The sequence below is a fragment of the Helianthus annuus genome, chromosome 8 (genome assembly GCF_002127325.2).
Source record: "Helianthus annuus cultivar XRQ/B chromosome 8, HanXRQr2.0-SUNRISE, whole genome shotgun sequence".
Lineage (NCBI taxonomy): Eukaryota > Viridiplantae > Streptophyta > Magnoliopsida > Asterales > Asteraceae > Helianthus > Helianthus annuus.
The window spans coordinates 4798197-4814423 of NC_035440.2; the positions used below are offsets into that span (position 1 = coordinate 4798197).

General features: G+C 36.8%; 1 protein-coding gene across 2 annotated transcripts; it reads left to right on the top strand.

Moving 5' to 3' along the window:
* The first annotated feature begins 4157 nt into the window (after positions 1–4157).
* Positions 4158–9719, top strand: LOC110871855 (beta-1,3-galactosyltransferase GALT1). Of its 2 annotated transcripts, XM_035976381.1 has the most exons (9): positions 4158–4341; positions 5577–5765; positions 5882–6643; positions 7127–7302; positions 7387–7668; positions 8156–8284; positions 8368–8547; positions 8653–8760; positions 9291–9719. In XM_035976381.1, the coding sequence occupies exons 3-9, from the start codon at positions 5884–5886 to the stop codon at positions 9498–9500; spliced, it is 1845 nt and encodes a 614-aa protein (XP_035832274.1). In that variant the 5' UTR covers positions 4158–4341; positions 5577–5765; positions 5882–5883; the 3' UTR covers positions 9501–9719. The 2 variants fall into 2 exon arrangements, with proteins under 2 accessions (XP_035832274.1, XP_021976299.1); XM_022120607.2 differs by having other exon boundaries at positions 4159–4341; positions 5577–6643.
* Positions 9720–16227: the final 6508 nt, after the last annotated feature.

Genomic DNA, 16227 nt, shown 5'->3' on the forward strand with positions numbered 1-16227 from the left:
AATATCAAGTTTAGTTTTGGGTTAAAGTTAGAAAAACAAATTATGTAGGGTTAAAATTATAAAAGGTAAAAAACCTTTGGGTTAAAAGTAAAAAATCAAGTTTTTTTTTTTGAAAAACTCCCAAAGCACAAGATACAAGTGGTTATGCACAAAAAATTTGCTTATTTATATATGGAATAATAAAATTCATTTCATTAAATAAAAAAAAGTACAATAAAATTAAAAAACATTAAACTAGAAAAAAAAACATTAAACTAGCATAAAAAAAATTACACAATCAAAGATTATATTTTTTTCAATCCGCTCCTTTTGTGCCAACGCCATTTTCAAAGCTTTTCCCGTTAAGTGGTCATGCGGTTTGGAGTAGAACTCAAAGTCGTGAGCCCATTGTCGATCCCGCATAATCTCCGTAACTTCGCGGTTCTCCTCCAAACGTTTGTTACCGAGTTCGTGTATGTCTTGAAGTCGCTTGTTTATCTCCGAAAATGCGTTACTCATATCCGTTCTCGGGTTTTTTCGCCCGGCTTTTTCTTCCGGGCGGTCTTGGTAGCTCCTCCACCGGCTCGTCATCCGGAATATCCTCGTTCAAGCCGGTGTTTCGAGCGTCGGAGGTTGGCGTTTCGGGTTCACCCGACTCCTTTGTTTTGGACCTCTTTGATGGCCGTGTATTTCCCGAACGACCATTTGGAGTAGATACGACGGCCCATTTGGGGCTATGGCGAAGGATTTGCCAACACTTCATGTACGGGAAATGGCCATTAGCCTGCGTATACTCGACCAATGCCTCTTGCGTAATGTCTTCATCGCTACTTCCACTTTTCCATCCGGAATACAAGCGTTGGTACACGGTTTGAAAGTTTGTGCATTTCCTGTTTATATCGGTCCACTTCCCCGATATAGAGTCCGGTAGGCGGTATTCCTCTCCTCTACCCATGAGCTCGAAAAAGAGTTCTCGTATTCGGTTCCAAAATACGGTTTTACTTTGATTGTTTGCTAAAAAAAACAAAATAAAATGTTAGTTCAAAATTTAAAAAATAAAGACTGAAAATAATAAAAAACAGAAAATAATAAAAAACAGAAAATTAATAAAAAACAGAAAATAAAATATAAAACAGAAAATAAAATATAAAACGGAAAAAAAAAACAAAACAGAAAATAAATAAAAAACAGAAAATAAAAAAAAACAGAAAATAAAAAAAAAACAGAAAATAAAAAAAAACAGAAAATAAATAAAAAACAGAAAATAAATAAAAAACAGAAAATAAAATATAAAACAGAAAATAAAATATAAAACGGAAAAAAAAAAAAACAAAACAGAAAATAAATAAAAAACAGAAAATAAATAAAAAACAGAAAATAAAAAAAAGAAAATAAATAAAAAACAGAAAATAAATAAAAAACAGAAAATAAAAAAACAGAAAATAAAAAAAAAACAGAAAATAAATAAAAAACAGAAAATAAATAAAAAACAGAAAATAAAAAAACAGAAAATAAAAAAAACAGAAAATAAATTTAAAAATAGAAAAAAAATAAACATACATATGACCGGGTCCTCCGAAACATCGATAAAAGCGCGGGTTAACGCATACTCCTCTTCGGGCTCCCACGTTATCACATTTTTTTTCGCTCGGGTGTTGGTTTCCACTTTCTTTTTATGTGCCCGTTTTGCTTTTCCTTTTCCTTTTTGCGTCTCCGGTTGCGTATCCGGTACCTCGGGTTGCGTCTCCGGAACAACATCGGGTTCGTGTAGTGGGGAGCCGAAAGCTTGAGCCGACCCAAACGCTTGAGACGACCCCATCCCATCCGTGTTTTGATTTGGGTTCCACCCGTAGAGATTAGGGTCCCAAGATAGCGGTTGGTTCAAAAGATTCATGAACCCGGGACTTTGTTGATTGTAATCGAGAAAACCGGAGCCGAAAGGGTTGGGTCTAGTGGGAACCGGCGCCACGGGGCGAGTAGGATTACCACTTTGGTTTGGGTCCGCACTAGATCGGGGAGGAATGAAGCCACGGTTGAATGTATGCATTGTATTAGATATCAAGAATTTTAAAAAAATATGGAAGAGATGAGAATGTTTGAGTGTGTGTGGTAAATAAATAGGGGAGGAGAGTGATTTAAAGGAAAGTTTGAAAAATAAATTGATTTTTTTTTTAATGAAGTGACCGTTTGTAAACGGTCAAAAATTCAAAATACTTTCCTCTTCACGCCGCGAAATATATCGCGCTTCAAAAAAAATTTGGGGCATAGCGCCCTTTGGGGTGGTGTAGACGGCGCCATTACGGCGCTATAAGGGGCCAAAACGCCCCACTACGCATTACCTAAGAATAATCCACGAAAACAACAATTATAGTTATTTAAAGAAATTATTTTGCTTAAAAAATTAACATAAAGTTCATTCATTCAACTTTTCATTATAAAAGTTTTTTTTTTACGGCCAGCTTAAAAAATTAACATAAAGTTCATTCATTCAACTTTTCATTATAAAAGTTATTTTTACGGCCAGAGTCGTTCCAACGTTTTTGGAGGCCCTAAGCGAGCTACAAAGTCAGGGCCTTAGTATTGGTACAAATGAGTTGAGATTCAGATTTGAGACATTGAATAACCAGAGCGATGATTTTTCCTAGTATCGGCCCTAATTTCGCTCAATACGCAATCAATTTCACATTGCTTACTCAAAAGATGCCAACAAGGGTTGATGTATTGCGTGCGTGGACTGTGTGGACTCCTAGTGTAAAATCCTAAATATTGGGCCTCGAAACGTTGTTTAAATGGCAAAAAAAAAAAAAAAACAAGTCTAATATATGAAAAGAAATAAAATTGGAGGCCCTTGTTTTTTGGTGGCCCTAGGCTTTAGCCTAGGTTGATAAGCCTTACGGGCCGGCTCTGTTTACGGCCAACGAATACCATACAAGCCCCATAATTTACTGGCAAAAGGTCATCTACGTCCTGCTAAGTGCTAACCAACCCATACAACAGTACCAACACTAAAACCATTCCAGGAGAAACTCACCGTCCTAAAGCCATCTATGGTAAACCTCCTAACCCACCTGGAGCATATTACACTAAGTAAGACTCGAATCCATAACCTTGACAAGAAAAGATCATCAGGTAGGTGCCTTCTCTCAAGCCAAGATCTGAAAGTCATTGGCTAATATTATAAAACTAATATATGTATTAAATTTATTATATAGGTCAGTTAAATATGTTCTAATTTTATGACAAGTATTTGTTTACATATAAAAAAACTTCTTCTATATTGATTTTTTATAAAACAACAATGTTATAAAAAAACATTTTTATGGATTAAAACAACAAGGTTATTCCGATCTGTATTTGTTTTATAATTTTTTATTGATACAACACACATATAGATGTTCTTTGTTCATATCACGAATTTATTTTCTAAAGTTTCCCAATCCCATTGGTTATCATTAATCATAAACAAATATAAGATAGCTTTGTAGATTAGTTACTTTTAAAAATGAAAAATAAAACACGTCAAAAGCGTGTCTCCAAAAGAAAAAATGACACAACAAAATTTAAAAAAAGAAAGTGATATTTATATTTCTCTAGAAGTTTTACCAATTATTTTCTCACAACAAACCAATTATCAATATTCATTATTAATAGCCCATGTCAGTAGTCTAGTGTTATTTTTAGAGTAAGATAAGACTTAGAGATCATAAGTTCTTAGGTTTGATTCTCATAAAGTGATTTGCCATATTTATTAGATTTTCTTCTGAATTGGTTTATAAAGAATTATTGCCTACTGAAGATGGATATAATATGGTGGTTTAACTCGTGACACGATGAGATGTCAGTGGCCCCGGTCTGTCAGTGATCCAGGCTTGGCCCGGGGTTTTACCCGGGTTCGAGTCCAGGGGGGGCGCAGTTTTACCTATTCCACGGGGTTTCTGCGCATCAGGGGTGTGCTACGCTTTCTAGCGGTGGTCGAGTAGTCGGCCTTTGGACATAGTTCCGAAAGAGTGGGTTTACACGTGGAAAGCAGTTAGCCGTTAAAAAAAAATTATTAATATCATTATTATTAATATTAATAATAATTAAACCAAATGTACACCAAGTCAAAGTCAAAATAAAGAAATAACCTTCCCCAGCTAAAAAAAAATAAAAATAAAAAATAAACACGGCATCCTCAAAGACGACGACTACAGACCTACAGCGACTTCATTCAAACTCCACCAACGATCTTCTTCCTCTTCTACGCCATTTTTCTAACAAATTCCTCTCCAACAAACTCTCTCTCTCTCCTCATTCTCTCTCTCATCATCATCATCCTCCTCCGCCTCCGCCGCCGCTGCACCGCCGGCACTCCGGCCACAGGTACTCTCCGTCAGCTCCTCTTTCAATACTACACTCAACTTACGCAATTTCATACTTCAATTTTGTAATTAATAATTAACTTTGTACTTGATTTCACGAGCTTTTATTCAATCGAGTGAGTTTTGAATCGAGTGCGAGTAATCTGATTAGGAATAATGAGTTTAGATTTGAGATCGTGTTTGAATGCTTTGTGATCTGTTATTGTTAGTGTTAGTGATTTGTGAAGCGTAGGGTTTTGATTTTGATTTTGCTTTGTTGTTACTTTTTGAATTCGAATTTTGCCTTTAGTGTAGTGGTAACTTTTTTGCAATGTGTGGATCTCGATGTTTGTTGATTTTTGAGGAATTTGTGTGTTTAATGTTTTATTGACTGTATATTTGAATCATTTTTTTTTTTGCTTAATTAAGCTAAGGATGGAAGAGGAATTGAGAATATGAAATTATGAATTATCTCCGTTTATGGACTTGTAGAAAATTGTTTTGACTTTATTCTAAAATTGGAAATTATCGGTGTAGATGCGGTAGATTGAGTGATTTTGAGTTTTAATGAAGTGCATCTGTTGCTCGTTTTTCGCCGTAGCTTGATTGATTAGCAATTGCCAGGGTTAAGAATTAATGGATTTTGAAGCATTTTTGTGCATAATGGAAACTAATGGTGTAGTTCAGTCGATTGTGCTTGCTTAGTAATTATCTTCCTTTATTGACTTATTGAAAATCGATTTAGTTAAGGACGGATGAGATTGTGCTTGCTTTGTAGTTATCTCCATTTTGTCGTCTTATAGAAAAGCGTTTTGCTTATGGATGGATGACATTGTGCTTGCTTAGTAATTATCTCCGTTTCCCGACTTGTAGTGAGTTTAATAATGGAAAGAGTTAATTACTGTTTTCGTCCCTGTGGTTTGTCAAAAATCACTATTTTAGTCCATTAGTTTAAAAATTGGGATTTCAGTCCCTGTGGTTTCACTTGCGTAACCATTTCAGTCCACCTCGTAACCATTTCAGTCCCTGTACTAACAGAATAAATGGATTGAAATGGTTACGAAAGTGAAACAACAGGGACTAAAATGGTTACGAAAGTGAAACCATAGGGACTGAAATCGCAATTTTTAAACTAATGGACTGAAATAGTGATTTTTGACAAACCACAGGGACGAAAACAGTAATTAACTCGGAAATTAATGGTGTAGACGTGTAGTTTCGGTGACACTAATAAATGTTACTCACTTGTAATTACAGGAACAGAACATGATCTTTTAAGGTTGAAGGTTATACGATCATATGTTATTGAAGGCTGAGAATTGGAATCCAGCTTCAGCATCGTAAGTTCCAAGTCATGCGGTGAAAAAACAAGCTTTAAAATGGCATGAAAACAAGTTTAAGCATCAGGAATTAGATCAATTGGTATATATCTCCAATGCAGTTCAGGTTTTCTTCTTCATATCAGGGATTTAACTTTGTTTCATATAGGTTCATACGAACATTTATTAGATTTGTATGAACTTTGGTCTCACAAGTGTCTCGATCCCTTTATCAACTAGCAGATATGAAGAAATGGTATATCTATGTTCTATCTGCAGCTCTGTTAACACTAACAGTATTCGGCTACTTTGTTATGATAAACCCTATTAGAGAAGCTTACATTTCACCACCTTCATACAACACAACAAACACAAATCCTCTTGAATGGATAAAATCTAACGAAACCCCTGTTCATAATCCCGAAACTAACTCTCAAGTTGTATCCACTGACGAGATAGTTTCGACCCTTTTCACTCAACGAAACATCTCCGTTCAAGAACAACAACCGTTGTGTACGTGGAACCATTTGAAACATCTAATTAGCCACGATCGTGTTCTTCCCAATACAGTAGAGGCGATAAAAGATGCCGGTGTTGCGTGGGATAACCTTATGAATTCCGTCGAGGATGAAAAACGTAACGTGAATGGAACTTCAGGGGGTAAAAAGAAAGAAAAACAATGTCCACATTTTCTTAGTAAGATGAATGCCACTGAGCTTAATGACACTGGATACAAGTTAACTGTTCCTTGTGGGTTAACTCAGGGTTCGTCGGTTACGTTTATCGGCATTCCGAATGGTCTTCTTGGTAACTTTAGAGTTGACTTGACCGGTGAACCGCTTCCCGGTGAACCAGACCCGCCGGTTATATTGCACTACAATGTTCGGCTTCAAGGTGATAAAATAACTGAAGACCCTGTGATTGTTCAAAACACTTGGACCATTGCTCATGATTGGGGTGAAGAAGAACGTTGTCCAAATCCCGAGCCTGATAAGAACAAAAAAGGTACACATAAATCCTATATTTTCGTTAGTCGTATGAAATACATGAGTAAAATGCCATTTTCATCCTTGAGGTTTGGTCAGTTTTGCGACTTTTGTCCAAAGGTTTCTTTGTCCACATCTGGATCCAAAAGGTTTGAAATCTTGCCATTTTCTTCGAGATCATTAACTCTATCCATTTTTTTGGTCTAATGGATTCTGTCAGGGGTATTTTAAATGCCTGTACATAAAGTGAGAAGACCAAATTGCCTTTTAAGTCAACAAAAAAGACGAAAATACCCCTGACTTAACGGGAAAAAATGGATAGAGTTAACGAGCCGGATGAAAACGGCAAAATTTCAAACCTTTTGGATCCAAATGCAGAAAAACAAACATTTGGACGAAAGTCGCAAAACAGGCCAAACCTCAGGGACGAAAATGGCATACTACTCAATACATAATTTTACATCTTTTTGATGATCAATCAACGATGTTTGCAAAATTGCAGTGGATGAATTAGATCAGTGCAACGAGAAGGTGGGCAAAGTTATCAACGGATCAAAAACACGAAATTATTTTCCTTTCAAACAAGGCTATCTTTCGGTTGCAACTCTTAGAGTTGGATCAGAAGGAATCCAGATGACAGTTGACGGAAAACACATAACATCCTTCGCTTTTCGAGAAGTAATATTCTCAACTATATTAATTCATTTAAATAAATCCAAAAGGTTAAGTTTTGTTTATATGATAGTTTGACTTTTTGACCAGACTTTGGAGCCGTGGCTAGTTAGTGAAGTACGGATCTCGGGTGACATAAAGTTGGTATCTGTTGTAGCTAGTGGTTTACCCACTTCCGAAGATTCCGATCATGTAATTGATTTAGAGTCGCTTAAATCACCTCCAATGCCTTTGAAAAAGAAGATTAATCTCTTAATCGGAGTTTTCTCTACTGCAAACAATTTTAAACGCCGAATGGCTGTTCGAAGAACATGGATGCAATATCCTCAAGTTAAATCTGGAGAGGTAGCAGTCCGGTTTTTTGTCGGTCTGGTAAGTATTTAATTTATTTTTGACTTTTAGAGTAAAATGCCATTTTCGTCCCTGAGGTTTAGCCAGTTTTGCGACTTCTGTCCAAAGGTTTGTTTTTCCGCATCTGGATCCAAAAAAGGTTTGAAATCTTGCCATTTTCATCCGGCTCGTTAACTCCATCCACTTTCTCGGTTAAGTCAGGGGTATTTCCGTCTTTTTGTTAACTTAAAGGGCAAGTTGGTCTTTTTAAGTCCCTTAAGTCAACAAAAAAGACGGAAATACCCCTGAATTAACGGAGAAAAATGGATGGAGTTAACGAGCCGGATAAAAATAGCAAGATTTCAAATCTTTTGGATCTAGATGCGGAAAAACAAACCTTTGGACAGACGTCACAAAACTGGCCAAACCTCAGGGACGAAAATGGCATTTTACTCTTTATTTTTTCATATACTGATAATCCATCTCGGATTGACACGATTTAACAATTAATATAAAAATAATATTGCAGCATAAGAATAGAGTGGTAAATGAGGAACTTTGGAATGAGGCGAAGACGTATGGAGATGTTCAGTTAATGCCGTTCGTTGACTACTATAGTCTAATCTCATGGAAGACAATTGCCATTTGTGTATTTGGGGTAATATATTTTTTTGTAAACCTTTATAATCACATAAAGATTTTCGTAATGTGTAGCGCTGAATAGATATGTGTTTATACCAGACAGAGGTTATCTCGGCGAAATATCTCATGAAAACGGACGATGATGCGTTTGTTCGCATAGATGAAGTGTTGGCTTCTTTAAAACGAGTCAACGTGAATCACGGATTGCTGTACGGTTTAATTAATTCGGATTCTCAGCCTCATCGTAATCCTGACAGCAAGTGGTATATCAGCCCTGAGGTATGTTAATTTATTTTACTTAAAATACTCATTATTATAACTTTAATCATCACCGTTTTGATATGTTATGATTGTATGTCTGAAAATTCATCCTCTTTATGTTAGGAATGGCCTGAAGAAAAATACCCTCCATGGGCTCACGGGCCGGGTTACGTTGTGACCCATGACATTGCAAAGGCGATTAACAACAAACACAAGAAGGGTCTGCTAAAGGTTTGTTATAAGTTTACATAAAACAAAGAGTAAAATGTGATTCTCGTTCCTGAGGTTTGGCCAGTTTTGCGGCTTTCGTCCAAAGGTTTGTTTCTCTGCGTCAGGATCCAAAAGGTTTGAAATCTTGCCATTTTCATCCGGATCGTTAACTCCATCCTTTTTTCTCCGTTAAGCCAGGGGTATTTTCGTCTTGTTTGTTAACTTAAAGGGCAATTCGGTCTTTTGAATACTTGTACATTATGCTAAATGCTTATACATAAAGTGAAAAGACCGAGTTGTCCTTTAAGTTAATAAAAAAGACGGAAATACCCATGACTTATCTGAGAAAAATGGATGGAGTTAACGAGACGGATGAAAATGGCAAGATTCCAAGCCTTTTGGATCCAGCTGCGGCAAAACAAACCTTTGGACGAAAGTCGCAAAACTAGCAAAACCTTAGGGACGAAAACAGAATTTTACTCTAAAATAAATATCTCAAAATTATAAAATATTTTTATAAAGTTGGATTTAATTGGAACGTACATGATCAGATGTTTAAGCTGGAAGATGTGGCAATGGGAATTTGGATTGCGGATTTACAAAAGAATGGTTTAGAAGTGAAATATGAGAAAGAAGAACGAGTGTATAACGAAGGTTGCAAAGACGGGTATGTAGTCGCACATTATCAAGGACCTCGAGAAATGCTGTGTTTATGGCAAAAGCTTCAAGTAGATAAACGAGCCTTTTGTTGTGGGAATTAATAGGTTTATAATAATAATAACACGAGCGCTGTGTTGTATCATTTGTAGCTAAGCTAGCTAGCTAGGTACTTCTTTTTTCCTATTATGCATAGTATAGAGAGTTAACAAATGTTTTTGTAGGATTATTCGTGTGTTATACCGTTGTAACCATGTCTAAACAACTTCATATCTCTAGTCATTTGATCCGTGAATCTTTGATCACGTATCTAGTTTTTATTTTGCAATGCGTACTTAGATCTCGTTGAATGCATATTATGCTATACGTGAATTACATCCTTTATATCGCACGTGAAGTTACTCTCGCATTTATGCATAAGACATTTTTTTAAACTTATCCATGACAAAAACAAGGAATGCATGTAACACCTGTTGAAGTAGGCTACAAAATGACTACATTAGATGGCTAAAGAGTCATTAGCATAGTTGTTGTATCCTAACCCTATCATTAACGTAAAAAAATGGAACTTATGAGACCACCAAATATTAACTTGATGACTAATAATCATAAGTTTGTACGCAATGTTAGAAGTTAGAACCGCTTTTTTTTTGTTCGTCATATTCTTATTTATACGCAACGCTCAGTATAACTAAAAAAGTGTATAGCAACATGTTATTTGAAAAAAGAAATATAATTGATTGGTTTCCGAGTGATAGCAAATAAAAAAAATATATACTACTAGAAAATAAATTGTAGTTTTGGAGACTTTGCTATGTTTAATAGCACAAGATGAGGTGCACTAAACCAAACAAAATTATATTTATATTTACTTATATATAACAAAACATGAAGGTCTTTATGCGATGAATAGTGATCTTTTTTAGTATTTTTTTTTGTCTTGTAGCAAGTTTGTTTTGTTAGAAATAACCTGTTGATGTGGTCTTACGGATCATTTGGTGACATTACCAATGTGACATAACTAGTCCCCGACAATTACTTTATGGTAGTAATTGTTATTATTGATTAGTTTAAGGGGCAATTATGTTTTCCCTTTAGGTACCTTTAATAGAGAATGTAAAGAGTTTTCATAACCGATCACTATTCATGATCATCATTCATTTTGATGTTATATATATATATTTGATCATAAGAGATGAATAACTCTATAAGAACACCAATACTAAAATTCTCTCTAAGGTGATCCATCAACCCAAGGTACCATAACGGGAATCATGACCTTATCTTCGTCTTCAAAGATGACCACTCCCACAAGTAAGTGTCTCTAACTTGGTATCTATATTTACGTTATGATTGAATAAACATGATTAGGTTATATATTTTGACCCATGTTTATAGATATAATCAACATGTGGTATCAGAGCAATGTTGATTATATCAATCTAATTATCAAACTTGATTTGAGGTTTCTAGAAGTTGGATTTTAAATAATTGATGAAACTTACAAAAACACGGTCGAGTTCCTGTTGATTTTTGAAGATTTGTATTTTGGTTTTGAACCGAATTATATGTTGAAATCACAAAAAAAAAAAAAAATTAGTTTTGATATTTGTTAATTTGGTGGATAAGAACTTAATAGACTATGAATATTTTAGTGCCATTGAAATTAATGCCTGACTTTTACAATTCTTAAAATTGATGCTTCAAAATGATTAATGGAATTTGTATGGATATGGAATCCAATTTTGTTATTACGTGTTGCAATCCATTTTCTAGAACTTCATTTATGTATTTAGATTTTAATAAATTATACTTTTATGTGGATTATAATTTAGAATCCCAAAATTTGTTAACCAGGATGTAAGAAATCAATTTTTATGCATAATTTTGATTTCCATAGCACTGTCATTATATATGGATTTAGACCTTCCATAAATCCACTCAATTATTATCAGGGACTAATAATTTATCAACAGGTTTTTATATTAGAGACAAATATTTATGTTGATGTCTAGTCTTATTAATGGTCATGAATTATATGTTAAGCTTTCGTATGTGATATTTTGTACAAATTATTTCTGCATAAATTTTCGCATAATGTTTATACGAATTCGCATGCCTTATGTTAACTTTTGGAAGCCTTATTTTATTTGGTTTCGTATGACCATAACTTGCGAATGACCCAACTTTAATTTATGTCATTTTATGTTATTATGTGTATTATTGGAAGGAAAAGGATTGCATAGAGGAACTCCCGAACATTTGTCAGATGTGTCGATATCAATGGTGACTCATTATTTCGATGAATCATTTCTTCGGACAGAAGAAGATTATGGAAACACTTACTCGAAATCTCACTTATCAGATTCCATTGTGGAAGACAGGATTTTTCTGAAGAATTCGCCATGATATATCTGATCCATGCATAATATCATGAAAAATGGATACAAATTTTTGGCTGCTACTTAGTATCGGCAATAGGTCTGAAAAAGTATCTAAAAATAAAAACTTTAGATATCTGTACCCTGTCGAAGTAAGGAACCATGGCATATATGTTTGGAATAGATTCCATTTTGAGAGAGTTGAATAAGCACTATCTCGTTGAAAAGTTCTATACATCTGCCCTTTCTCAACGCATTTCTTTAGACAAAGACTCCGTTTTTTCCTCTTTTCGGATGGTAAATATTTCTCAGAACATGGAGTGTGAATCAAACCCATGTTTGAATTGAAATTGAGATACTGATACAAGTTCTTCCCTAATGAACCCAACAACTAATTATTTAATGACATACATAATAAATTATTAGCCTAATTTACATAAATATTTCATTTCTGGCCCAAAGGTATTATGTTATATTTATGTGTTTTACCTTATTGTGTATGTATGTTCATCATGATACATGAATTTTGGTCAAAGCCAAAGCGAAGCCAAAGTTCATGTAGAACATTGAGACAGTCTATATTTATGTGTGTTCATAATATATGAATTTTGGTCATAGCCAAAGCGAAACCAGAGTTCATGTAGAACACCAAGGACGGTCTATTATTTATATCGTTCATTATGCCTGAAATTCGGTCAAAGCCAAAGCGAAGCCAAAATTTAGGCAGAACATTAAGTTGGTTTTTATTTACGTATGTTCATAATACATGAATTTTGGTCAAAGCCAAAGCGAAGCCAAAGTTCATGTAGAACAATAAGTCTGTCACACCCCCAAATTCCACCTGCGGAGTAACATCCGCTTGAGGGCGTGACTGACCAGGATCCAGCCACCAATTATACTAAGCATTGGTTAATAGTAAAATAATTGCTATCTAGAGTAGCTAGCAACATCATAGTTTAAGTTCGATAATTAGTTTAAACAAAAACAGCGGAAGCATAAACCAAAAAGATAGTTCAAAGTTCAAGATAATTAAAACCCAACACACGGGTTTTTTTTTTTTTTTGACGAACACTACACATTCCCAAGCAGCAGCTCCTCAGTCACTGGTTACCTGCAAAGCATGCAGTAAGGTGTCAACAATAATGCTGAGTGAGTTCACTAGTTGTCCAGTTTTAATTACCAAAAACTTGTTTCACCAGTTAATTTACTCGTTTATACATGCCATGGGGAGCTACCCCAAAAGTTAGCGACTAAACTGTTTTTCCAATACCGAACACTAGGTAACCGTTTGCGTTTCCGCAGGATGCCCCGATGTCAATGTTCTATCATCATTGACGGATGCCTGAGTACATTAGTTCACGACCGATCCCAAACCATGGCACGGTGTGAGGTTGGTAAAACCTAAATAGCGCTATCAACTAATAACCCGTTCGCCTGGCCCCGGCGACTAATCGGTATTATGTAGTAGGGACTTGAGTGATAGAGTTTCGTTTAGTGCCGTTAGTTGCAATCCGTATAAACAGTAATTAACTAAAGGTTCCCAATAACAAGGGAAGAAAAGTAAGTTGTATCCCTCATAGGGGATAGTGTTGTTTGTAGTTCCGTTTCCCAAACCACCGGGAACGCATGCTTTAGGTTGTGAACTCACCTTGGGTTGCTCGGTAGATTAAATACCCGGTCAATCACGTTGGTCACCACGTCCTAGCATGGTTACCGAATATAGGTCAAGTTGGGGTACAAGTAATCACGTATAGCAAACACGTATAGACACACTTAGCAATCATTTAATCAAACAGTTGGGGTATTGGGCCTAAACAGTAACAGATACACAAGCAGTCCAGTTAACAGATAATCCAACAAGCTTTTGGCCCAATAACAGCCCAGTCGAGATAAGGGCGGTTTCGACTCGAGAATGCATGGTTTCGAGTCGCAACTAAGGATTCCGACTCGCAACCTTGGTTTCGGCTCATCATGCTTTGGTCCCGAGTCGCAACCAGGGATTCCGACTCGCAACCTTGGTTTCGGTTCATCATGCGCTGCTTGCGAGTCGCAACCGGGAGATCTCGATAATTCACGTTGTGGTCTCGAGTCGCAACCAAGGGGTCCGACTCGCAACCGCTGTTACGTGCACCTGAATCCTTCTAGAACCTGTCATGTGTACTAACCAATAGAATGCTGTGATCGTGATTTGGTGTACTAACCAATAGGAATTCACTAACATGTTTTGTTGTCTCATTACCAAGCAAAATGGATCAAACAAGCATATTCAAATATTTTTCATGATCTTCAAGTTGTTCTTCATATAAACTCAAGTCATATTCATGTTAACTCCTTGCATAACATTTTTCCGGATTTTTAGCATAAATCACTATCATAATCATGAACAACAAATCAACCACTTGAACATACTTATCTAATGGTTTCGAGTTATCAACTCTAAACTAAACCGATTCACATGGTGTCACACATATGCAAACCGGTTTTCATGAACATCACAAGTCAATGGTTTGCATCATATTTAGCCACAAAATGTCATGAACACATTAGCAACTTATCCGAAACTAAAACATGTTAGCCGATTATCCATTTCACACACATTTGATTCACACAAAACAACATCATCAAGCATACAACTACACTAGTTAAATCATGTCATTCATGCTATCATTTAACAACAACAAACATCATAAAGACACTAACCGGTTGATGAGGTTCAAGGGTGAGTATGAAACTTCTAACGGGTGTGTGTGCGTTGATCCGAGAGCTCCTAGTGGTCACCGATTTGATCCGAGAAGAAGGAGATGAGAGGAGGTGATCTTGGTTTGCTAGGGTTTTAGTGAGGGAGAAGTAGGGAGTGTAGGAGTGAAATGAGGGGGAGTGTAAAGGAGAAAATGTGGGGGTTTTGGGTTTTTATACCCTTTACAAAACCGGTACACCCCTAGTGGGTTTCTCCAATCCTGTTGCGAGTGGGGCTCAACGGCCCAACCGGCCCAACTGTTCACCCGGTCTCGAGTTGGGTTTCGTGGTCTCGGCCCACTACACACACGCGTATCTATACATATATATTTATATCATACATACATACAACACATTATCGGCACATAACACAAAAGAAATCACCACTTTCATTTTATAACACATATACACGCAAAGTTACATCAAAAGGTTTCCCGGGAAAATCCGAAGTGTCACATTATCCCCAAGTTTTAAGAACTTTCGTCCCGAAAGTTAAGGCAGTCACTGTCAAGCTAGTATAAGTGAGAGTGTTTCAACGGGGTGTCACATCATCCCCCCGTTAGTTTGGAATTTCGTCCTGAAATTCGGTTGTAGCTTCAGTGCTGGGGTTTTCGTTTGGGAACAACTGGGGATACTTGTGCTTCATCTGGTCTTCCCGCTCCCAGGTAAACTCTGGGCCACGTCGCGAGTTCCAACAGACTCGTACGAGAGGTATCTGGCTACGTTTGAGGACTTTGATCTCTCGATCCGTGATCTCAATCGGTTCCTCAGTAAAGTGTAGCTGTTCATCAATAGTTAGTTCCTTGAAGGGAATTACGAGCGTTTCATCTGATAGACACTTCTTCAGATTAGATACGTGAAATACGTTGTGTACCGCACTCAGTTCTTCAGGCAGGTTCAATCTATAAGCAACCTTACCGATTTTCTCGGTAATTTCGAATGGTCCGATATATCGCGGATTAAGCTTGCCCCGTTTACCAAAGTGGACCACACCCTTCCAGGGTGAGATTTTAAGTAGAACCCGGTCACCGACCTGGAATTCCAATGGTTTCCTACGCTTATCAGCGTAACTCTTATGACGGTCACGAGCTGCCGCCATGCGTTGTCTGATCTGGGCAATCTTTTCCGTTGTATCTACCACCATCTCTGGGCCTGTGATTTGACTATCACCGACTTCCGCCCAGCAGAGAGGTGACCGGCATTTACGACCGTACAATGCCTCAAAAGGTGCTGCCTGAATACTAGTGTGGTAGCTGTTGTTATACGAGAATTCTACTAGCGGTAGATGTTTCTCCCAATTCTTGCCAAAATCGATCACACATGCTCTAAGCATGTCTTCTAGGGTTTGGATGGTGCGTTCGGACTGTCCATCCGTTTGCGGGTGATAAGCGGTGCTCATGTCCAAACGTGAGCCAAAGGATTTGTGCATAGCTTGCCACAATTCCGAAGTAAAACGAGCGTCTCGGTCGGAAATAATTGAGGTTGGCACCCCGTGCCTCGAAACTACTTCCTTTAAGTAAATCTCCGCCAAGGTAGAAAACTTGTCTGTTTCCTTAATAGCCAGAAAGTGAGCGGACTTGGTCAATCGATCTACTATTACCCAAATAGTGTCATTTCCGCGTTGAGACCTAGGTAGCCCTGTAACAAAATCCATGGAAATTTGCTCCCATTTCCATTTCGGGATTTCTGGTTGTTGGAGTAGGCCTGCTGGCTT